Here is a 26,193-nt window from a genome sequence, read left to right as displayed (position 1 = left end):
TCATTGTCCAGTTCCCCATTCTCATATTTGCCCACATTACTCTACTTGAGACTGACTGCCATTCAAGAAGATTAGCCTCGTATTTTGTGTTGAATACTATGGCTACTCCTTCTTTTCCTTGATTGTCATTGCCTGAATATAACATTTTGTATTTATTGCTCAGAAAGATCTCACCAGTTTTTGTCTTTTTTGTTTCAGTCACCCCTATTATATTGATCTGGTACTTATCTAATTCCTCAGCTAGCTCCATTTCTTTGCCATTCAGGCTTCTTACGTTGATAGTACCGATCTTTAACTCTGGTGATGTTGAGTTGGGGTTTGTTTTCAGATTTGTTCCAGTAGCTGACTTTTTGCTGTTCGCCCTGGTTCCCTGGCAGGGGCCTTGTTTAACCGGGCGACGCCCCAGCCGGCATGAAATTTTGTCATGTTGTACCATCATTTTTTATTTTGGTTTAACCAATAAGAATACAATTTGTTCGGCTAAATCCCAAATTGCCAGCCCATCCTCGTTCGTTCAATATCAAAGTAGATACCCAACAGGGTGCACCACGAGAAGGTGAGGTTTGGACATTAGGTCAGAAGCCCTCGTCGGTTCTCCGATTCCTTTAAAGGCTATGTGGAGGTCTCCTCTCAGTTATACAGCTTTGACCTTTAAGCACCCCTCAGTAAAACATTCCCTTAGGTAAACAATCTCTGCCACATTCTTCCCCTTTGACCATTCTCCTACAGACATCATTTATTCACTTAGTCTCCATATTGCATATCCATTCTTCCTTCTCACTCATCCCCAGTTGCCCCTTTTTCTAGCTCTTTCACAAAATCCACTTTACTATCATTCACTTTGTTCTTTCATTACTCACTTTCCTAGTGACAGCCTCTCCAGATACTTCAACACCAAAGTTATTCAGGTGCAAGCCATCACTTTTCTATCCTCAAATTCAACTATACATTCAAACTGCAGTCTTCTCTCTTCTCACACATCTCTGCTGACATGTTTCTCATTATTTCTGCCTCATTTATTCCTGCTTATGGTATATCTCATATTCAAGGCTCAGAAAAAAAAAAATTCTACTATACCATTCATACATCTCCATTAATTGAATCCCCATACAGCGCCACTCTTGAATCGTTCACCTTTTCACCATCTCTCTTTCACCTCTGTTTTGCTCCTCCATCCATTCATCATTTAATTTTATGCTTCTTCTACTTCATCTTTAAACTTCACTAACTGTGCATTTGATTGTTTAGCCCATTACTTGCATTTTCTTTTTTTATTCCTATTGCTGACTATGTGTTTGCACTTATCTCATCCTCTGACTCTCATTCATTTTATTTTATTGTTTCTTCCATTTACCATGTTCACTCTCTTGTCTGCCTTCAGTAGGTTTCCCTTGTCACTACATATTACCTGTGGCATAAAGTATGAAAGTATTATAATGGAAAAGAATGGAAGAAGATGGAAGAGCAAAAAAAAACAGGTGAAAGAGAGATGGTGAAAAGGTGAACAATTGAAGAGTGGCAGTGTATGGGGATTCAATTAATGGAGATGTATGAATGGTATAGTAGAAATTTTTTTTTCTGAGCCTTGAATATGAGATACACCATAAGCAGGAATAAATGAAGCAGAAATAATGAGAAACATGTCAGCAGAGATGTGTGAGAATTTGCAACAGGCCCACTGATATTTAGGTTTGAAGGAACTTAAGTTTTTTAAGTGACGAGACCGGAGTTTTGAAAAATGGCGGCTCACGTGTTAGTGTTAAAAAATCTGTAGTTTAGAACTCGCCATTTTAAGGTGAAATATTTGCTACCGATGCTGGTAGATCGATTTGATCTACGGGATATTTATATATAGAGGTAAGCGTTCTTCATTTTGTATAATATTTGCTACCGATGCTGGTAGATTTATTTGATCTACGGGATATTTATATATTGGTAGATTTATTTGATCTACGGGATATTTACATTGGGCTCTAGGACCCATTTCTCAAACTTTATTCTAATAGAGTTGTTGCCTTCTATCAGACATGACAAAACCTCTCAATGAAAGCATATTCGAAGAAGTTTACAGAGAAATCCTAAGATTAGGAAAACTATTTTCCTAATCTTAGGATTTCTCTACCAGGGAAAGTAAAGCTGTTAGATACATTTTCCCCCCCTACAGTAGTCACAGAAGATAGGATGAATGATTTTAATGAAGTATGTTGACTGAACCAGAATTAAGTCACTCCACGAATATAGAGGATGCTGCATCTCTGGATAATACTCTGCAGTTTTTGGAAACCAACACAGAATTCCAAATGGTCAAGAAAATCTCCTCTACTGCAGATACACCCAAAACAGTGGAGATAGAACGAGATAATGTAATTAAAGAAAGGGTACCCCAGTCGTCCTAAGGGCCAAGGAGCACTGGACGTCCGTTGCATCCACACTGAAATCTTCAGATATCACCTTCATTAAAGTCACAAACACAGAAGAAGGGATTTGCATACAACCTAAAACATCATCAGACTACAGAAAAATGATCAAACTTCTAGACAACAACAATTTGCCATACCACACTTTTGCACTCAACAGTGAGAAAAATTTAAAAGTAGTGTTAAGGGGGAGTAACTGAAACATTACAAATAGAAGACCTCACTGCAGACCTCCAACTTAAGGGATTTAGCCCAATTAAAGTCAGCCGAATGCGGAGAGCTGATAAAACACCCTATCCCCTAATTCTGGTGGAAATAAGTAAAGACCAAAAACATATATACAATCTCCAAACCATCTGTGATCTAGTCATAAAAGTTGAGGCATTGAAACATAAATCAACTACAACCCAGTGCTATAGATGCCAGAAGATTGGGCATGCACAACGATGCTGCAAGGCTGAATTTCGTTGCATGAAATGTGGCAAACATGCATCAAATGAATGCCATAAACCTCGTACACTTCCAGCAAAATGTGCAAACTGTGGAGGACCACATCCTGCAAACTATAGGGGCTGTATAGCATTTCCCCAAAACCAAAAGATACAACTCAAAACCAGTAAACCTCTTCAAGAACAAGCGTCCTCCCATCAAACCATAGTCTCCACAACGGATGGAAGATTGTATGCTGAAGTTACAAGATCAGCCTTCCAAAAAGACCCAAAACCAAAGCAGTCACAGCAAACCAACAAACCTATTCTACTGAACATAACAAGCCACTTAGGTGAAATGCTTGCTGAACTCCAACAAACCAACCCAACTCAAGAAGCCAAGGATATCATCTTAAGGCATACACAATCACTCTTTATGGAAATTCTTAATGGATAAGTCTAAAAGAAAACTGGAATCGTTACAAATTGTTTCATGGAACGCAAATGGTTTATCTATCAAATTACAGGAGCTGCAGGAGTTTGCAGCAGAAACCCAAGCAGACATCATGCTCATAAATGAAACACATCTTCGTCCAAGTGACAAAATCAGAATCAACGGTTATAGCACTTACCGTACAGACAGATGCTTTGCTAGAGGTGGAGGCACTGCCATCTTTGTGAAAAGAAACATAAAACATAATTCAATAGTAGAACCCCAAACAGAACACATGGAAACTACAGGAATAGAAATACATATGGAAAACACAAGCAGCATTACGATATATGCAGCCTACAACCCCCCCAAATAAAAAACTCCTTGAATCTGACTTAGATGTGATACTAAATACAAGCAGAGCAGTGATTATAGCTAGAGATTTTAATGCCAAACATTCAGTCTGGAACAGCAGAAACTCAAATATTAATGGAAGAATACTCAACTCTTACACCACTTCAAGAAATATAACAGTAATAGGACCCACTGAACCCACACATTACGGGGCTACCGGACGTCCTGATGTACTAGATATAGCTATATTAAAAAACATAGCGCACAGCTATCAGATACAAGCAATCAATGATTTAAGTTCTGATCATAACCCCATCATATTACAACTAGGCACCATACAAGATTTAACAGAAAACACCACCACATTTATAAATTGGAAACAACTTCCCTCAGCCTTCCAGGAAAACCTTGGTCCAATACCGCATATAACATCTGCCGAAGATGTAGAAAAAGCAGTGAAGACTCTTGAAAAACAACTGCTGACAGCTATAAAACAGTTAACAAATAAAACCAAATGTACACCATCAAATAAACTTCCAAAGGATATAAAACGTCTTATCCAAGAGAAAAACAGATTAAGAAGACAATATCAGAGAACAACGGACCCAGCGGATAAACAAGCAGTGAACAGAGCAACAAACCAGGTTCAGTATGCCCTAAAGGACTACCATAACCAACTCTGGAATAACAAAATTCTCCAATTAAACACAGAGGATCAATCAATATGGAAAATGATGAAATCACTCCATTCAAAGCGTTTTACATTTCCTCCAATCCAAGGTGAATCTAATGTTGTCTACAACAACGAGGAAAAAGCTAAAGCATTTGCTGATAGTTTAGAAAAACAATGCAGCCCCAATTATATCAATACAGATATAAATTTCATAAGTAAAATTCACACCCAAGTGCGTAAAATAACTCAAAATGCCTCAATCCAATCCAATAACAAAAAGGCTCCGGGTCCAGATGGAATAACAAACAAGGTACTCAAGTTACTTCCCCGCAAAGGGGTTATGCATCTAGTAGCCATCATTAATGCCATCCTCCGGCTAAATTATTTCCCACAGCGATGGAAAATTGCCGACGTTTTCCTAATTCCCAAACCTGGAAAAAATACACAGTTTCCTGAAAATTACAGACCAATCAGCCTTCTTTCATGCATAGGTAAGATAGCCGAACGTGCTATTCTCACACAGGTTCAAGAGGCAACAGATATCAACCATATAATTCAAGATGAACAATTCGGCTTTAGGAAATATCCCTCCACAACGCTACAAATTTACAGAGTTATCGAACATATAACCCAAAGGTATGAATGGCACCAACACTTTGGTGCAGTTTTCCTGGACATCACTCTGGCATTTGATAGAGTGTGGCATCATGGACTAATTTTTAAACTACACGAAGTTGGTATTCCATTACCACTAGTTCTACTTATCAAATCATATCTAAATAGCAGAAAATTTAAAATAAAACTCGACGGTATCAGATCCACAGAGAGGAGAATCACGGCTGGAGTCCCTCAAGGCTCTCTGCTATCTCCCCTACTCTTCTCCATATACATGGCAGATCTCCCCAAACTGTCTCCAGCTATCACCGCTCTGTATGCCGATGACACAATCATTATAGCCAGATCTCTCCGTCCACACCTGGCCACAATCAAGCTGCAGAGAGCAGTCAATGAATTGGAGGATTGGTACACCAAGTGGCGTATCGCAATTAATCCAAACAAAAGCTCTGCAGTACTTTTCACCAGACGTAAAGCAGAACCGAATACAAGCATACAAACGTTTGGTAAAATCATCCCTTCGCGCAATTCTACCAAATATCTGGGAATTCATCTTGATAGACATCTAAACTTCAAATCATATGGATAGTGTTGCCACTAAGGCAAGTAGGACTATAGCACAGCTATATCCACTTTTGAATAGGAACAGCTTCCTAAGCATAAGCAACAAAATCCTCCTTTTCAAATCAGTAATCAGACCGCAACTAACTTACGCCTCTCCAACCTGGGGTCACATGACTAAAACCAACATCAACAGACTTCAGATAATACAGAATAAATGCCTAAGAATGGCATTTAATGCCCCATGGTTCATCAGAAACATCCAGTTACATCAAGAAGCCAATCTTCTAGATATTAAGACCTACATGACAAGCATTGCAGACAAATTCTTCACAATCACGGATAATTACCCAAATCAGCTAGTTCGACAGGCAGCGGACTACAAGCCCTCAGATCGTTTCAAACATAAAAAACCGAAATCCTCCATCGCAAGAGAAAGCTGATACAGCCTCAATGCTCACAATGAGCGGGTAAATTACCCACAATAATCTCATCACCCACAATCTAAAATCCAGATGAAGGGATAAAGAGTCAAGGACTCAGTCCATCAACCAATTAAGTTCAAAGTTCAAAGATGTGTGAGAAGAGAGAAGACTGCAGTTTGAATGTATTCAACCATTTATGGATGACAAGAAGTTCAGTGGGATGATGCTAATGACTGGGAGAGCTCTGAGGAGTGATGCAACTATAAATGAGGAGTTGAATAGCTGGCAGTATGAGTAAGATGTGGGTCAGTTATGTGTTACCAGATGTAATGCCTCCAATTGTAACAATTAGAAACAACAATGGAAGAATTATGTATTCCATTGGTAGAATACACAATGGAATGGTGGTGGAACATGGTATTTTGGCTCAGAGGGAATACCATTTGCAGAGCCTTATGAATTAGAGGAAAAGGAGTGAGAGGAGAAAAATCTATAAGTTAGGAAAGGTTTTTTTTTATTAAGTTAATATGGAGAAAACTGTTCTTGGAATAGAAGGCAGAAGAGAACAAGAGGCCATCTATCACAGAAACGACAAACACTTGTTTGGAAGTCTGATAATGATGATTTCATCAAGATAACAATTTCTATTATTAGTTAATGATAAAACCATTGTCTTTGCTATTCCAAAATAACATATTTAATCTATGCATTTATAATTTTTCAGTAATGCAATATTTTTTTTCTTTTAGACACCTCCACCGACTTATGAAGAAGCTTTGAAACAACTAAATACAGCAAGAAATGTTTAAATATCAAATACATATTCACAATACAACCTTTAAGTTACAAATGAACAGGAATGAGATGTGCTATTCTACATGTAAAAAGCATCCTTGTAATGCATGCCGCTCGGAATTTTTCTCAGAATGGATATTTTACGTGAATGATGAAAAGCTGGAAAGTTTTACCTGGATGTGGTTGCAACAGTGAATAGTCTAAATACATTTAGGGCTGTGCTCAGCATTTATTTTATTCGAATATAGTCTAGATAGTGTCTGTGGACACTATTTTGTTAGTGATAATTTAAACTACAATCAGTTATATTAAATTCAATGGTGGACATGGTTGAAATATTTTTATCTGCATAATAACTATGCAAATGAACTGTACTATTGTTTATAACTTCTTATGTTTTGCTTTCGTAAAGCAAACAACAAATTTCAATCTTTTATTAATATGCTTGTTTTGGATCACAGTGTAGTTTAATACATGTAAGGGAAATTAGAATTTATTAAAAACTCCTATATATATTTTGCTCAATATAACATGCATATGTTATAGTTAGTGAAATTCAGGAAGAGAGCAAAATAATTGGTTATGCATAGTGTTGAAACCAATCATTTTGCTCCCTTCCTGAATGATTCACATGTTACAGTGAGCGAAATATATATATATATATATATATATATATATATATATAGGAGTTCTTAATAAATTCTGATTTGCTAGATATCATAGATCTACTTTTAGTATAAGGGAAAATATGTTATTGATGCTGATCATATATACAAGCTATGCATCAGAAACACTGAACTGAGGAGATATAGGTACTCTGGCTTCGTTGCAAAAATTCAGTATTCTTGATATGTGTTGCTAGTCTTGTTACCTGTGATTTATATATATATATATATTGGGTCTCTACATCATCATCATCATATATATAATCTTCCAACTTTTGAGGCTTTAGCCATGTTAAAAACTTTAGTTTGGCATCGTAATCTTATTTCAGGGATGAAAAATAAATATCTCTTGTTATACTTGATAGGGCAGTGCTGATAATGTTTAAATCTCAAATTTCATTACAAAAGTAACTGGAAGATTTGTATGGATCACAGAATTGCTATAGTGATATTTCGGGGGGGGGGGGGATTAACTTACATGAAAAATGGGTCAGTTGAATTACAATTCAAAGTGATTATTTGTAAGACTTAATATAATTTTTCATATATATATACACATATATTTTATCTTTGATTAATAGAAATGTTATCTTCTGAAAGTTTACTGATGTTTTTATGGCTATGCTGGAATCAACTAATGGATTTGTTTTTTTTTTTTAAATATATTTCTGGTGTACAATATTTCAAAATGAAAGCCTTAAAATTGAATCCCTCAATAAACTTTTGAAGAATTCAATAAATTGTTATTGATGTTGGCAGCTTTTTTTAAAACTAACATTTGTACAAAGAGTGGTAGTAAAGGCTTATATATGTTGACTATTCATAATTATATTTTTTAAGGAAATTATAATGTAGATTAATATTAACTAAAATAAATTAATAAATATTTCAGCAAATTGCCATCACCAGGGGAAAAAATAAAGATAAGTGCATGCAGGCAAGGAAAATTCTGCAAACTGCCATGGGCTCTCAGCTTTCTCCTCCACTGGCTAATTTCTTCATGGAAACATTTAAAGAGAAAGCTCTAAACTCTGCCCCATATATAGACCCACTGTTTGGCCATGCTGATGTTCTCCATTTGGCACATGGCTTGGATGTTCCCAATATATATTTAACACGTGTAAACAATCAACATCCCAGGATGCGGTTCACATTAGAAACAGTCTGCCAAGTATTTTAATTACATGCTGGCCTGATGGATATCCCTGGCATTCTAATAATATTAAATTCTACCCCCCCACACACAGTTAGATACATTCACAGTCACGCTATTCGACCCCCCCCTCCCTAGTATGAAATTATTAAAATTTTATATAACAGGGCTAAATTAATTAGTGCATTCTCCACTAAACTTGACCACTTTCACAAAAACCTTCTTAGCTAATGGCTACAATTCTTACCATATCCAAAAAATATTAAACCCCAAACCCACACATCCTCTCCAGAACAGAGACTAGATCAAGGCACATCCAAAAAAAAACTTACAAAAATCTTTAAAAAAAAAATCTTTCAACCACTTATAGACCATATAAAAAAATTAGCATCCCTTATCCATCCATTCCACCAAATATCAACCTCGGTCCCTAGACCTGCCAGGTATTTATCAAATCCTTGTAAACTATCTTATGGCCAAACAGGCAGGATAGCCAAAATCAGCATTTCTGAACATAAGGACTATATCCATTTCCATCACTACAGCCCCTCAGGATTTGCTGCCATGCTTTGGACCATCCCAGAATACACTGGAAGAAAGCCACTTTACTTAATCACAGCAAATATAAATACCAGACTTCCTTGAATCTGTTTCTGCCTTAAGAAACTGTCGTAACCTCAACAACTTTGATTGCATGAAGCTGTCCCAAATTTGGGAAGCTCTCACCCTCTGTACTTCAGCCCAACAGGGAGCACTATTTAGGACTTTAGGTCGACTCATAGTTGAATTCATTTTAGTTAATATTAGTCTACGTTGTAATTTCCTTAAAAAATATAGTTAGTATAATTTTATATAAAATCTGGATGCATTTTGTTAAAGAGTTATCTGTCATTTATATTGTATTTTTTAGTATAAAGGATTACAAATTCAATGATTCATTTAACGCATATCTCCAATTTTAGAAAACCACGAAAGCTCCCATCGAACTAATGTTATGATAGTCTAACACAAGTACTGTTTCAATATTATGTTCCTATCAGCAGTTTTCTTCCAGTTCAGTCTGTTATTTTTATTAGGTTCTTTGAGTCTTGCTTTTCATCTAACGTGATCTAAATATGTTTGCAGTAAATATGATGCATGTTGTCACAGTCATACTTGGAATCTAGCAATTAAAGTGATAAATATTTCTTGCATCAGCTATGTTTTAATTCTGTCCCCAATGTAGGTTTATTAACTACCCTGCATATTTTTTCTGTAATGTTTTTTGTACATTAATTTATATAACGTAAAATTATCTTAGGACTGACTTTTGTTTAAAGGGAGTCAGGATCAAGAAAGCTATAATAAGAGGGATGCATTTTCCTGTAACAGTGCAGCTTGTCCAGCATCTGTTAGATTAATGAATTTTAGTACCAAAAAGTTATCTTTTATATATTATTGTTGAATATTATGTTCTTGTACCTATAGAAGTAAGTTAAACTGTCATACAGTACATAAAAAAGAAAATGTTCAAAGGTTTTAAAAAATGTACTGGCCTGTGTGCTGATACAAATACTAACAGGAAGATGCATGGGTATCTCTTAAACAGAAACAAACTACTTGGAAATATGTGTTTAAATTTAAAAAAAAAATACACACACACACAGTCGGGTCTCTTTTTATGCGGTAGATACGTTCCACCGAAAATCGCACAAAAAAGACCTAACTTATGTTGAAAAATTAGAGGATACATTCCATACTTTTCTAAAACTGCATAAAACCGAAGCAATGAATTAAAATAAACCTAAAATCACATAAAAAAGTTTATAAAAATTCAGGAAAATAAGAATGCCTAAGTTTGTTTTAAAGCTTTATTCATTTAATTTTATTAAAAAGTAACAGTTTTTTTTTACATTTTGTCATCAGAATTATCGTCGCTATTAGACAATATTTGGCAACGTTTATGAACTGGTGCGAAATCACTTTCATCACCAGAAGAGATAGTCAACGCATCAGATCTGTATGGTAAAGCAATGGTTCTTCACAAACAGAATTACTTCCCCCTCGTTCTGTGCTGATTTTTCTTCTGACAATGTAATCAGTGATTAAACTTGGCGATGATGATTTTACTAATTTTTTATACAGCTCATGATATCCAGACATACAGTTCTTCAGCTCACGTTGGAATTTAAAGGCTTGTTCAGAATTTGTATCATTAACAAGAAAATGATTTTCCAATTTATTGCACAGTTCAAGACCTTATCAAATTATATTTGCAGTGAGGGGGACAGGTTTTTCTTCCACTTTATCGTTTTCTGGATCTTCGACGATATCTAAAGTTAATCGATATCCAACAATATCACCACCACTTAGGGCATTATCTACAAGCAATTTGTCTAAATCATTTCATTGATACATTCTGGCTAAATGTATCAAAACCTTCTCCGCCAATTTCCTGTGCCAAAGTAATGATTTCAGCTGATAATGTAGATGTTTGAATGGTTGCAACACATCCAAGCCAAGCTGCTTTCCAGCAGGCCATTTAAAGTTTGTGGTCTTATTTCATTGCTAGCAGATGCAACGTGATTTAAGCAGTCCAAAATAGAAAATTTTTCTGTCAGTTACTGTTAATGATTCATTTTCTAGTTTATCCAATATAAATTGAAAAGTGTGCTTAACGTAATATTTTTTAAAAGTAGCAATCATACCTTGATCTAATTGCTGAATAATGCTTGTTGTATTTGGTGAAAAAACACTACCTGCACATTTGGATGTTCTAAATGCAGATGACTTGGTGCATTGTCAACAATTAATAAAACTTTAAAATCGAGAGCTTTTTGCTTCATATATGTTTCCACTTCTGGTACAAAGCAATTATTGAACCATTCATTGATACAGCAGTTGTTACCCAGGCCTTTTGTATTACCCATCCAATGTACCATCTAATGTAGCTGTTTTAGATCTTTGCCTTTTAGAGCATGTGGTCTTAGAGATCGATTTACTAGGAGGGGTTTCAACATTCGATTTCCTGATGCATGGTTACAAAGTAACAACATTACTCGATCTTTGCTTGCTTTAAACCCACTTGCTTTTTTCTCAGACTTTGCTATGTAAGTTCGACTAGGCATTTTCTTCCAAAACAATCCTGTTTGTCAGTGTTAAACACTTGATCAGGACAATATCCACCATCTTCAATCATTTTGGCTAACTTCTCTTGAAAATTTTTGACTGTTTCTTCATCTGCTGCTGCAATCTCGCCTGTAATCTTCGCATTATGAAGTGCATTCCTTTTTAAAAACCTGGTTAACCATCCTTTGCTAGCCGAAAATATTTTATCAGCCTTGGAAGCGGAAGTAGATGGCTCCAATTGATTCATCTGTTCATAAAAACCGAAGAGCTTTTTGTTTATTTAAATAACTACTTATAGGAATTCTTCTTTGAGTTAATTCTTCAATCCAAATTACAAGTGCTCGTTCTGTTTTTTCCAATAAAGCATCTCTTGAGTACAATGATAATTTGCCACTTAGTTTTGTGCCAGAAATGACAGATTTTCTTATTGTGACTTCATTCTTTTTAATTGCTCTTATAGTAGATTCGCCTAAATTAAAATGTTTACCAATCACCATAGATCCCTCTCCTTTTGCTAAGCGATCTAAAATTGCAAATTTCATTTCCAAAGAAATTGCTTTTCTTTGGTGCTTTTTTTCTCCATTGGGCCCAATTAAATCTTAAAAAAATAAAAATTAGCAAAATTTGACTTTCGATAATGAAAAGACACACACTTACATGCAAAATTAAACTTCACGGACACTCACTGCTTACACGTTACTCATGTTACACCAGAATGTGCTGCAACACGCTGTTCATTATGTGCAACAGTACATAAGTTTTGAAGTTATGCACCGCATAACTTCAAATCCACATAAAAAGAGACCCGAGTGTATATATTGAAGTGCTATAAAAAACACGAGGTTAGAAATTACAATATTTACAGAGGTAAATGTTTCACTTAATACATAAGTTTTGAAGTTATGCACCGCATAACTTCAAATCCACATAAAAAGAGACCCGAGTGTATATATTGAAGTGCTATAAAAAACACGAGGTTAGAAATTACAATATTTACAGAGGTAAATGTTTCACTTAATTTTCATAATTGATTTTTAGGTAAGAATTTTGTGCATTTTTTTTTTCTCTCTGTGGATGTATGTAAAATTGTTATTAACTTCAATATAAATAGTATAATTTGTGTAGAAGAAGATTAAATAGAACAAACTTGGACTTGTCATGTGGTGATAAGTCATTTGAATAACATGAGTTATTGTAGTAAAAAGTTCAGTGTTCCTTTGAAAAGCATCCTAATTTTCACTGATTTTGTGGTTTGTTCATTACAAAAATGTTTCTGTACTTAATGCTTATTTCAGTGATACTCAGTAGGTGACAAGAAAAAATTGTGAATTTATTTATTTTTTTTTTTTTTGCTTCTTGGTTATATATTTTTATGATTTATTTTGTTTATTTATTTATTGCTTTTTGGTTATTTATATTTATATTTTATTTATATTTATTTTATTATTGTTGTTCTTCAGGCACCTTCGTCCCAGAACTCATTGTAGCCAGACAACTCCCATAATACTTCTCCTTAAATTCATTCACATTCTGACTTACGATTCTCTTTGACAATGTTCTATTCGTTCACCGTATGTTCTCTACACCTCATGCCCTTGTTTATCATTCTTCTGTTGAACTTCCAGGATGATCCCCTATTTCTTCCCTTATTATACTGTAAGTCGAAAAATTTTTTTCGCATCAATACTATGAAATTCCTTTGTCTTTCTCTTCAAAGATTACCAGAGGAATGGAAGGAAGATAAACTGATATAAAAGCAGACAGACACATTGAATCATAGACCATTTGTTTGCATTTTTAGAGTGGTGTTTAAGGTTTTGAAGAATTTTTGGTTAGGAATAATTGGATGGAGAGGAAATGCAAAAACCAGAATGGTTTGTTCAGAGACTGTTATAATTTAATAATCTAGTTACATTTTATAATAAAATAATAGCAAAAAATTCATCATGGTAATGCATATATACTGTGGCAATTCTGGATTTTGCAAAGGCATCAGACCAATTGCCCTATGACACAATGCTTAAATTGTGACAAATGGGGAAGACAACACAGGTAAGAAGGATGTTGTTGACTTTTCTTGTATGCACTTTGATCAGAACACAGCTGGACTATTGTTAATGAAACATAGACTTGTTCATATAATTTTCATCATGGTGATATGTGAAAACCTAAACAGCTGAGGTAATTTCAGGCCTGTGAAAGTTATGTAGGTTGATTAAGTATAAATTGCAGTCTGGTAAATAAGAAAAGGGGATAGGTGTGATCAAGATATGTTATTAAGAGATAGCAAAGAGCTTTTTCCATGGATGAAATAAGAGCAAGAGACCATCTGTAGAAGTTGCATTACAAGGATGCATGATGAATAGGAATATATGAATAGTGGATTCCCCCTCATGGAAAGTGGTGGATTGCTGCAAAACATTAGCAGTGCATTGTGAATGCAAGGATTGCAAAAGATTTTAATATGTAATATGGAGGGGGAAAAAACACTAGTAATATGCTTTATTATTTTTATTTTTTCTTCAATACCTTTTCTTCATTTTAGTCATGGAGTAATTAAAAGTTTCAATTGATTTCATGGTGGAGTATGTTTAGTAATAATTGTAGCAACCTTCCACCCATAAGTTTTTTTTTACTCCAATGAGGTCTAATGTTAATTTTTTTTTAATGGCAGTCTTGAAAGGTTAGAAACTCGTAACTGTGCTAAACGGTGGGCAAAGTTGATGGCATTTGTATATTTTATCATATATATACTATTATGAAAACAATAACTCATTTTTCCATCAAAACTAGTCACTGATGACCACATTTTTGTGGATTTTTATGTGCGTGTAAAGGGAAGATTAAAAAATAAATCCTTTAATATATATTTATTCACAAAACGGAACAAGCAGAAGTCTTTTTTGCCTTCACGTTTAGAAATCAGTAAGCAGTCAGTTTTCATCCTCAGTCTTTACTAGTACAGTTATACCCCGACTATGCAGTTTCTTATATGTACGTATTCCCGTCCCGCTTCATGCCTCACCACTAGTCGTATCTTTCAGGTGCCGGCCGCATTCGCCAGTGTTGGACATGCTGTGAACAAGCACTGGCATGTTTCGCGCGGTCTCCATTCATACACGATTTTTATAGTCTACAAACCTTGCGAATGTTTAATGTTATGTTCTTGATAAAAATTTTATCACATAAAAAATAATGTCATCCAAAAGAAGCAAGTCCGATTCTTCTACTGCTAGCAAGAAAAGAAAAACATTGACTTTGAAACAAAACTTAACATTATTAAGGATTTTGAAGGCGGAATGAAAATTTGTGAGCTAGCAAAGAAGTTCGATCTACAGGAATCCACAGTAAGAACAATCATAAAAGAAAGGTTTACATATTTTGGAGGACATAGATTCTGATGAGGAACGAATTATAGCCACAAGGCAAGGAATAAAAAAACCATTAGCTTGCTATTAAGAAATTTTGCGTGACAAGAAAAAGACATTATGCCATCAGACGAATCTATTAGATTTTATGAAACCATCGACATCGAAATAACTTTCTTTTTTTTATGAACGAAAAACTACAATTATCATTATATTTCTTAAAAAATTTAGGTGTTTTTGTAAACCTTTGGTCCCAATTGTATGTTTGTATATATAAATTACATGCAAAATTATACCCCGAGTTATGCAAATTCGACTTACGCACTTTTTGTTGGTCCTACCTACCGCATAACTTCGGGGTTTTACTGTAATTGAGTTCGTGGCTACTGATAGTTTATAGGTTCCAGCATACAACTTCTGCCGTCTCATGTGTTTAAGTTTATTATTGTCTGAAATAGTGTTATACAGTTGATTTTGGGGGGGGGGGGAAGAAAGGCCTTACTTGTCTGTGCGAAGATCAACTAAATTGGGAACCTGCTGAAAGATAATGATGCTTTGGTTTACAAATAGAATCAAACTTTTAATAGATTGAAATTATGAGAGTATTACCACAAGATGTAAAGAAAAGGTGATGATCATTATTATATAAAATTGTTTATGTTTAATGTATTGTAATAAATCACTGTTCAATTTTATTAATCATATTAAAAATATTAAAAAAAAAACAATTTTAAAACTAAACATTATGATATTAAATGCCTTGTAAAATCTTAAATATTTATCACTACAATTACTATAATGTTTCCACAAAAAAAAGTTTGGTTTTACTTGTGGTTTGTGAAACCTTTTGTTTTATAACAGCACTGGTCAAAATTAAAATCAAACTTGTCAGTTTTTTTCTGTATTAAATTGAAATTCCAGTTCTGGGGATGTTGATGATTTCAAAATAGATGGTATTGTTAGTTGCAAATGCTTGAAGTGATTCAAATGATGTAAGGTTCAGAACTAAAAAGTATACTACATTTTGAGGAGAAAAGCCCAGTATGACAGCATGTACATAAAGAACTACAGTTTTTTTTCTTCTATCCATTTCCTTCCTCTTCGAATAGTTGTATTTCATGTCTCTCCCTCTCTCTCTTTTTTTTTTTTAATGCACTAGTATTCACAAAAAGAGAATTTTATGAATTCTTGAAACATTATATCAGATTGTTATTTAAAACTAACAATTTTCTTAGAAAAAGAAAATGAAGAGACAAAACTTTTAAAAGTTATTAATTTATTAAAGGTATACTTGATAGTTTATGGGGGGGGGGGCGTGAAATCGCATACACAGTACTTTTGTGTACACCAGTGGAGGGAGAGTATCATTATTTTTCAAATATGCTGATTTCATGTCCAGTGTGCAATATATAAACTATGACATATTGAATGTATATGTTAAAAGTTTCACTAGATATAATTTCATTTGATGAAGCCATAGAAAACAAAATTAATATACAGTATCACTAAATCTGCATTTTATATCTGAATTAACACTTTTGTTCATGTGGTAAAACATTCCACTGAATTGCATGATACTAAAACTACATATTATTTTTCTTTTATTCCAAATCAAAGTATTTATATATATACAGTATACAAGTCTAGTCAATTTAGTATCATGCAACCTCAATGGAGCAATAGAAAACAATGGGGGGGGGGGGGCAGCATATATAGCAATCTCTCGATTAATGTGCCTCCGATTAGTGCACCAATACATCTCAAAAGTAAATGTCACAGATTTTAAAAATTTTCTATCTATACATTTTTTATGGCTAACTATTTTAAAAAATCACTCACCTGAATGAAATAATTTAGTTACTGATTTAAAAACATTTTACAAAGTTATTTTTAATGGCATACTACACTATTTCCACGTACAATGTTGTTTGAAATTTACTACCAAAATTTATGTCTACTAATTACATAGCATTTTGATAATCATATCTCGTGCCTCCTTTGCAATTGTTTTCCTTACTTTTTTATTTTAAAGTATTTTCGCAACCTTTTATCATGAGCAAACGAATTAGTGAGCAAAAAAGTGGAAGTGTAAAAATGATTTGAAAAGTAATCTTATTGGAAGAAAAATTTGAAATAATAAAGAAAAATGAACAAGGCGAGTCCAGAGCAAAGATAGGACAAGAACACAAGAATGGGTGAATCAACTATACGAGCAATTTTAAGCAAAGCTGCTGAACACAATAAAAAAAGAAAGAGAAAGGTAAGGCTGCTTCAAGTTCGTTGTGAATGTACTCGAAATAAAAGTATTATAATGATTGAATTACAGTTCTACATGTATCGAAGATTGTAACCAAAAACGGATCCCGCTAAGCACTGGCCATATTAAATCAAAAGCATCAAGTCTCTTTGCATCCTTGAAAGAAAGAGCTATTACTGATGGAAAAGAAGAATTCCATGTTAGTGCTGGGTGGCTTGAGCGTTTCAAAAAGAGAAATAGCCTGCATAATGTTCTAATCACAGGCAAAGCTGTAAGTGCAGATGAGGTGGCCACAAATTATCTAGAGATTTTGAAGAAAATCATGGAAGAAGAAAGCTATTATCACCAACAAAAATTTAATGTCAATGAAAACCAGCTTTTTTGGAAGCGAATGCCTTCCAAAACTTTTCTGGCCAAATCAGAGAAATTTCAGCGTGGTTATTAAGTCACAAAGTTGAATGAAATTACTGCTAGCAATAGCATTTGGAAGCACATTCTTCCACATTATGCAAATGATTTTAGAGGCTTTTTAAATGAATCTAAGTTAATTTAAATTTAATTAAATTAACTTAATCTGCTAAATTTAAATGCATAGTGGGAAGATCTTGAAAAATATGAAAAAAATTTAATAACTGACAAGCCCAAGCCCAAAGAGATTTCACAGAAGCAATTTGAAAATATTTTTTGTACAATCAAAGTTTTTAAGCAGAAATATTTAGAGCCTGACCCTGATGAAGAGAAAAGCAGTACAATTTGCAGAAATAGTAGAAGAGGCAATAGGACCATACCGGCAGTTGTATGAAAAAACAAGAAACGGAATGCCTGCCAAACTATGTTAGCTCAATTCTAAGAAGAGTAGAATAATAAATTTATATTCTGAATATGTTTTATTGTCTTTCAGCTTCATGGTTTTCCTTTAACTAGGCCCTGAGATATACCCTAAATTCTTTTATAAAAAAAAAAATTAAGGGCCAAAAATGAAATTTGAGGAACGAATTATACTTTTTCCCATAGGTTATTATATATTCAATTAGTGCGTTTTCGATTAATGCGCCTGTTTTAAAGAATGCATTAATCAAGGAATTGCTATAAACAAAAGTGAATCTCCTTATTCTGTGCAACTTGAACACAATAATATTAATACATATAATGCTGTTTAGCACTTTTTCATGCTCAGCTGTGTGCAACTGGCATACCTGATATCAGTGATACATTGCATCTGCTTACACTTTAATAGTTACTAGGATAATATGTGAATGACTGTAGCTATTAGGATCTGTTTCTAACCCAAGTGCACAGTCAGTAGTTCCTGTCTGTGTTGGTAAGGAAAGCTGATCTGCTTCTGCTGAGAAATGTTATAAAACTCCAATTTATTTAAATTTCCAGCAACATGTATCCAGAGGCACTAACTTCCTGCTTCAATGTTATTCATTTTAGATAGCATTTTTTATCTGGTGAGCAAGGAGAATTATATCCAATGTTTAATATACAGTCTGTCCTCGACTTGCAAAGTCTGCAACTCATGACCATTAGTATTTACGATGACCATCCCATTAATGCATTCATGAGTGTTACGATAAAACTTCTACTGTAGCTTGCAGTAGAAGTTTTATTACTTCTACTGCAGTACACTTTTTGCAGCTGAGGGAGAAGAATGTTGCTTGCATCTGTGCAGTATGGTGTTTGTCAGGGAGGAGATATTTTTCACTGTAGAGGAGCATTTTCATTCCACCAGATGTTTTTCAAATATAGAATTTCCCTTAATTATTGATTTTTAATATGTCCTGAAATGTTTTTCCTCCTTTTCCAACAAAATTGAATATCACTTTACAGACTCTCAATATCATTAACATGCAATATTGATATTGAGGATAGTCTGTAAAGGTGATGTAGAAGGGCTCATGCATAGAGTCCTATGATATGCCACTGGCCATATATATAATATAATTAGGACAAACAGTAAAATGCTTAGGTGCTAATTCTAAAGTTTCAGTTCCTTGGGATTTGTTTTATTGTTAATGCATGTAATCCTTAATCTACTATATCTCTGTTGTCTAAAGATTATAATATAGGACTGTTATTATGAGTAATTTTCAGTGTAATCATTGATTCCATTCATTTTCTTTAGAATAGCTTTCAAAAATCATCATAATTAGAGACGGGATGAAAAAAGTAGATACTTTAAACACGTACTTTAAGGATCTTGTTGTCCATCTCTTAAGTTAGTAAAAATATAGAAATAAAAATAGTAAAAATATACATTTAGTACTTTCCCTCTCAGCACCCAGGTACTAAATGGATGAAAATCTCCTTCAGCTCTTCACTTAATTTAATTCACTTCTAATTAAATAATATGCACAAGCAATGATATAATTTGTATCTAATGTTGAAAAGATGAAGTATTGAATAGTGTCAGTATGATTAATCACCCCTCCCATTACAAAGTTTTCATTAGTAACATATCCTAGAATGAAATCCTGTCATTTTCATTACAGATTGGCTAACTCAACCTTAATTGAAAAGCTTAGCCAAGCTATATTAAAGATATCACATTGTAAGGATTGCATTATACTTCACAATTTACCTGAAAACTTACTATCAAAATACTTCCTTTAAAATATGTGCTTAGTTATGCAGCAGGCCCACCAAATACTATAATGAGATTGTAAAATCTAGAATATACTAATATTTTAGATTTTACAACAGTTTTTTTTTTGGAAAACTGACACAGTTGGTGATGTATCAACTATGCCCAGTAGATAAATAGTCAAGCAGGAAGGTAAAACTTCCAAGCATTTCACAAATCAATTAAGATTTACCATAAATCATCTATTTTGACTCATATTAATTATCCTTTAATTTTTTTTTTTTTTTTTTTGTACCTCTGACAGCATCTTCAAAGAATATTTATATGCATTGTTTTTGTTCTTATGGTGCTACATCCATGTATAATCTAGATCAGTGTTTCCAAAATATAGTTCTTTAGAATTCCAGATCTCTGCAGAGTGTAATTTGGAGTTTTGTAATGATGTTCATACTTAAAAAAAAAAAGGGCCAAAAATTAATTGAAATGTTTTTAAATATATGGTACATAATAATTTTGTACAGTGTTAATCTGTGTGGTGGATGAATTGCCCTTGTCATTTTGTTCATTAATCTCATTTTATTTATTTCATGTATTTTTTTTTCTTTTCTGAATAAGTTACGTAATTTAACATTCTTTAAAATTGTTTATTTCATTTTAAATGTAAAAATTCTAGTTTGTGTTCTGCAATAAAATTAAATTGGGAGACAAAGACCTAGATACTTGGTGTATGCAGAAAAATTCATTTTTCTGCATTTTTCCATATTATTGGAAAAACAAAATTAGAGGGAATGTTATTTATTACTATCACCACTGTTAATTTTATTTTTTCATGGAGGATACCTTAGACATGCTGACATAATGGCTTAATTGATTTAAACAACGTGATTAATAATGAAAAATAACTACTACTATTGATTTAATGGAGTGTAAGTAGAGGTGTCTGAAAACAGAATTGAAATTTTGGACATAATCGGTTGTATTCAGGATCACAGTTGAATTGCCTTCATGAACATTCCAGAAGAGTAAAACAGATCTATCGAAAAGCTTCATTAGCTATGTTATGTGAGAGAATACAATCCACAAGGTATGCACTGAACCAAGTTGATTTGTTGTGTCTTGATTTCCACTACACTCTATCTAGCTGCATAGATGCTCACCTATGGGGCTCGTGTAGATAATATGATCAAGTCTACTTACAACAAAGCTTATCTAACCTCCAAAAATAGGCATATCAAAAATTTAATGCTTTGTATAAGAATATTTTTAGAATCGAGAGCTACCCTACCCAATGAAAAGGTATTATTTAACTTTTCTGATCACAAATTGACATCAGCAGAAGCTAGCATTTTAAAGAAAGGGTTCGATTTTGCAGTTGCAGCAGAGAACATTCTTAAAATAGATATTATTTGCAACATAGAAAAGGTCCTTTGCTTTTTACTTGAAACTGTTACAAATGACATTAGATTAAAGACTGCAATTCTTCTCTTGTCTTCTCACCCTCCTAAAAAGAATATCAGCTCCTTAGAAAAAAGAGCACTTTCAAATTTAAAGAATAAAAATATTATAGTACTGTACTTAAAACTGATAAAGGGAATTCAACTGTGCATATGTCCAAAATTTCAGTTCACCTACTATACTGATATTTTATTTTAATTACTAAGATCTTCAGAGTATGAGAGATGGAACATAAAGTGACCTTGTTAGCACAGAAATGAAAAAATCATAGTGTGTCAAATGTTTTAAATCAAAATTTGCAAACATTAAGATAAGGGTCTCTCAGATCATCAGCACTTTCTTGCAACTAAACTTATTTAAGGTTATTTATTTTCCATAAGTGTCTTATTTTTTGCAGTGGTTTTTCTTCATCTTACCATATTGAAGCACATTTTGTGTGTAAGATATAGAAAAATTATCACAATAAAAAGCAAGTGTTTTAAAACCGAGAAGATTCTAGGAAACCACTTTTACAAACAAAAACATTTCTGACTATAATAAGTTTGTCTGCAAAAAAATGTTGAAGATGTGGGAAATAGTTATCCTCTTCCAAAAAAAAAGCAACAAAATGGTCATTCTTGACTGCACTTAAAAAGTACAAATTACTCTAGGACAAGAAACTAAGAATTTTGCATTCTGTGTGTTTCTTGAAGAAGCCATCATAATTTTGTGGAGGAAAAAAAGAGTAGAATGCATGCTAAATATTTTTGTTTCAAAAGGACAAATGAGGTGGGTGGGAGAGACATTATTATACAATTTGCATCTGTATAGTATATTTAAATTACTTGGCATATATTTGCAGTTGCCTGATTAATAGGAGATGTCCATGTTATATCAACTGATTGTGCATTATAATTGTATTTTCACCATTTACAATGTCTTTTCTCAAAAATTATGAATTATATGTGAAATACTGAATTGATAAATTAATAGCTGCAATGGACAACTGTTTTTTTTAAAGCACATCATTACTTTTGTGCTATTTATTGCATTTTGGTTTAATCAAATGTAACATCGTTTTCAGAATTAAAAAGTGGATATTTAATGTGCAAGTCTTTTTATTTTTATTTTTAATATTATGGTATAGATTTATTTGTAAGTGACTCGTTTCACGGTTGTGTAGAAAGCCAAATAGTAACAAAAAGACAAAACGTTTTGCCTTTTTGTTATTATTATGAAGAGGCAACATAAACGCTAATATTTAATAAATTTTGTAGAGATCAATATTTCAGAGGCAAAGTTACAAATCTGTATCAGCAAATTAGAAAAGTGGCAAAGCAAAATACATTGAAGTTTTTTACTTTTTTGGGGGGGGAGGTCAAAAAAATTTAACAAATAGCATGGGATTGTGAGCCTTCTAGATACCATGTGGGGTATTTTAGAATCTCTAGTTAGGATTATTATAGTGTCAAATCCTAATTTTATGTTTTTTTGGAGTACAGATAATGTCAAGTTCTTTCCTATTAACCTCATTTTTAATATGATACCCATTGATGCCATCTATTCAGTCCCCTATTCCTTCTCAGGACTCAGGCCACAGATATGAGATTAGGGAATTGAATAGGTGACATCAATGGCAAATCATATTAAAAATGATGATATCATGAAAGAACTTGACATTGTTAGTATTCAGGGTTAGCAGAGCTAATCTCAGGTGGTACGGCCACTTAAACAGAATGGGAGATGAAAGATTAGTTAAACAAGTGTTCTTTGCCAGGATGGCAGGAAAAACAACCCAGATGTAGATGGATTGATACAGTAAAAAGTGCCTTAGAACAGCACTTCCCAAACTGGGGGGGGGGGGTAGGTTTTGTTGAGGGGGGCCATGAAATAATGAAAACAAATTGAAAATGTTTTAAGACTAAGTAGATTTTTTTTATCTTAAAAGAAACGTATTTCATTTTTATTATTTCTTTTTTGTTATTTATATTTTAATGGAAAAAAAATCACACATTGGTGTGGGTTCACAAATTTTGCTTCCTGCGTATTTCGCCGCTTAATGAATATTAGTAAATTCATATTATTCATATAAGCTTATTCATATAAGTTTCATTTCAAAGCAGAAATCTGAGAATTGCAGTTTCAAATATTTCACCTGATACTGACTTTTTGTGTAGCAGTATTGAAACACATCCATCACATTAAATTGTTATTAAACTTCTTTTATGTTTTTAATTCTTTCTTTATTATTAATCATTTAACATTTCATGTGCTTGTATTGCAAATGTACAATAACAATATATCTATCTATATAAAAATATGAGATAATGTGCCATGTCAAATGGCATATTATCTCACAAATGTGTATGTAAGATGCTAAAAATGTAATACTATTTGCATTTGATTTTTGCAATATTCACTGCATATGTTTTGTATTGAATATAAATACAATAAATATTATAATAATATATGTCTATATTACGATTTTTTTTGAGGTGGGCAGTGAAATATTTAAATTTTTCTAAAGGAGGCCCTGACATCCAGAAGTTTGGGGAGCACTGCCTTAGAAGACAGAAATATAAGATCTGATAATATTGGAATGTTGGTAGACAACAGGCTAATCTGGAGGAAAATTGTTGATAGGCAGTTAGTAATGCAAGTTCTTTATGTAGTACTATCATAAGATCCTGTACCCCCCCCCCCCAAGGGTATATGTCAGGAATTTGATGATGTAATTTGAACAATAAAGTTAAAGGAGAGTACCAAATCATCATCATCAATTCCTAGTCACAAGACATGGAAAGTGGAAGGTATTGCTAACACACAGAATGAATTACCTTTGTCACCAATTTCTTGATTACTCTACTCAAAAGAGATCACTCCAGTAAGTTCTAATAAGTCAAGGAGAATCATACTAAAGCAGTTATTAAGTGTGCATTTACAGCAATATCTCATGTATCCATTCTTCAAATAATAACTATCTCAGTTAATTCATTCTTGAATGGGTTAGCATAATATCTCACTCCTGGAAAAATACCCATACATTCAGTTATTAATCATATCTCTTTTAACTAACCAGCAAATTAATTTGTTCAAGTGATTGGATTATTGAGAGATTATAATTTCCACTGTTTATGAAAATCTGCTGTTTGCTGAAAAATCCTTGGAGTGACTTTCTAATGAAAAAATATTCTAATCACTGCCTTAGACAAATAAATATATGGTGATTATGAAATAGATAACCAAAATGGGAGACCTGAACATTTAATTAGCTTATATGATAAATAATAATAATCATTATTGCACATGCATCTCTATGGAGTCTGAAGTTTCAGCCTGCACTATATTCACACACTACCATCATACTTGAACTTATTCACCACTCTCAAAGGAGAAAAAATCTAGTCCTGCTGCCCTTGCTAATCACACTCAATTTTCAAGGATGACCCTTTGCTTCTCTTTCAGTTTTGTTGAAAATTCTTCTATATGATCCTATAAAACCCTTTTTAGTAACTTATACATTTCTGTCAACCACTTCTGCAAACCTTAAGTCTGTCCTTTTGAGCAGTCATAGACCACTCACCTCTGGATACTCCACCCCCCACCCATGAAACCAAACATGACCAAATCAGTGCATATAACTAAGATATGGCCTTATGAAAGGTTGTGTAAAGAGGAATGATACTTCCTTATGTCTGCTTCTTAGTGTTGTGTTCTTCAATAATCAAGTACTTATCAGCTACTTTGGCAATATGCCTTCTAACTTCATCTCTTTATCCACCATTGCCAGATCTCTAGCCTCAAATTCCTGGAGTCCAGTTTTGTTGATGTAGTATACAGCTTATATTTTTATCTCAAAGTGCTTAACCTTATACTTTTCCCACATTCCTTGATTAACTTTCCACTCAATTTTGCATCATCAGAAAAGAACTGAATATTTGTCTTTAAATCTTTCCTATATCATTATTGTATACAAAATAAATAACAGGGGTCCAAGTACACCCTGTGACATACCTCACCTGCCATTTCCTGGATTCATTATTATTCATAAGATATTTTACAGCGTATCTCAAACCATTGTCAATGTTAAGAGAAAAATAGGACATTCAAACACAACTGATACATAACAATGACCTGTGGTAGTGAAAGTTGGAATCTGACTGAAAAACAGCTACAGAGACTGAAATAGCATAATAAAACATGGAAAGAGCCATTCTGGGAAAACGACATAATAATAATAATAATTGGATAAAGGAAGTAAACCAAGGTAATGGACACTGCTTAACATGAATTAACTTGTATAAATAATAGTATTCATTTTTTATATATTCACATGCTGAGAGTTCATTTTTTTTTTTTTTTTTATAAATATGTTTGCTGAATATTTACTTTTTATTTAACACTTTATATATGTATTTTATAGGCCTAAGCTGTCCATGAAATACAGCCCAAGTAATTAGCTAAAAGGAATCTGCAGGAACAGTATTTCTGATGGGAAAAAATTGTTTCAAGCTAGAGGAAACGTAAACAGACTTTTGTAGTGCTAGATGATAATCTGGTGCAATACCCCTACCACTCTGATGTCAGAGTGAAATAAGTAAAACTATGCTTTGACTCCAGATTAGGGTCACCTGTTCCCATTCTTTTCTTTTGAGTTCTTGTGCCTTCCTATTAAAGTGAGTAATGTCCTGTGAACATGCACACGGATTACAGTCATGAATACTTACAATATGTGGAAGAGATCGGGTTCTCGCCATATGTCATTACGCCCGTAGTTAACTATGATGTGACTCATGGTAGTCAACCTCCTAGATAGGAGATGACACATGAATGGGAATGGAATGCTATGCATGATCCCTTATGCTCTTCCATTGTATTCCATAGCTGGTGTTTTTGCTATGGGATCTAATGCTTCTAATT

General features: G+C 33.4%; 1 protein-coding gene across 3 annotated transcripts in view; it reads left to right on the top strand.

Moving 5' to 3' along the window:
* The window catches only part of LOC150107189 (uncharacterized), a 217,939-nt gene extending 192,058 nt beyond the window's left edge, over nt 1-25,881 (top strand). For 2 of the 3 annotated variants that reach the window (XM_090391048.1, XM_090391047.1), the window contains exon 7: nt 6,656-7,101. In XM_090391048.1, coding sequence (XP_090247174.1) covers nt 6,656-6,715 — 60 coding nt within the window. In that variant the 3' untranslated portion in view covers nt 6,716-7,101. Of the gene's footprint in view, nt 1-6,655; nt 7,102-25,696 lie in introns of those variants that run through there. The other variant, XM_090391050.1, reaches the window with a different exon arrangement.
* Nucleotides 25,882-26,193: the final 312 nt, after the last annotated feature.

The sequence above is a fragment of the Typopeltis vanoorti genome, chromosome 4 (assembly GCF_054136105.1).
Source record: "Typopeltis vanoorti isolate ZY-2024b chromosome 4, IOZ_Tvanoo_1.0, whole genome shotgun sequence".
Taxonomy (NCBI): domain Eukaryota; kingdom Metazoa; phylum Arthropoda; class Arachnida; order Uropygi; family Thelyphonidae; genus Typopeltis; species Typopeltis vanoorti.
The sequence above is the reverse complement of the archived record's forward strand: the minus strand, read 5'-3'. Positions and strand labels throughout refer to the sequence as shown.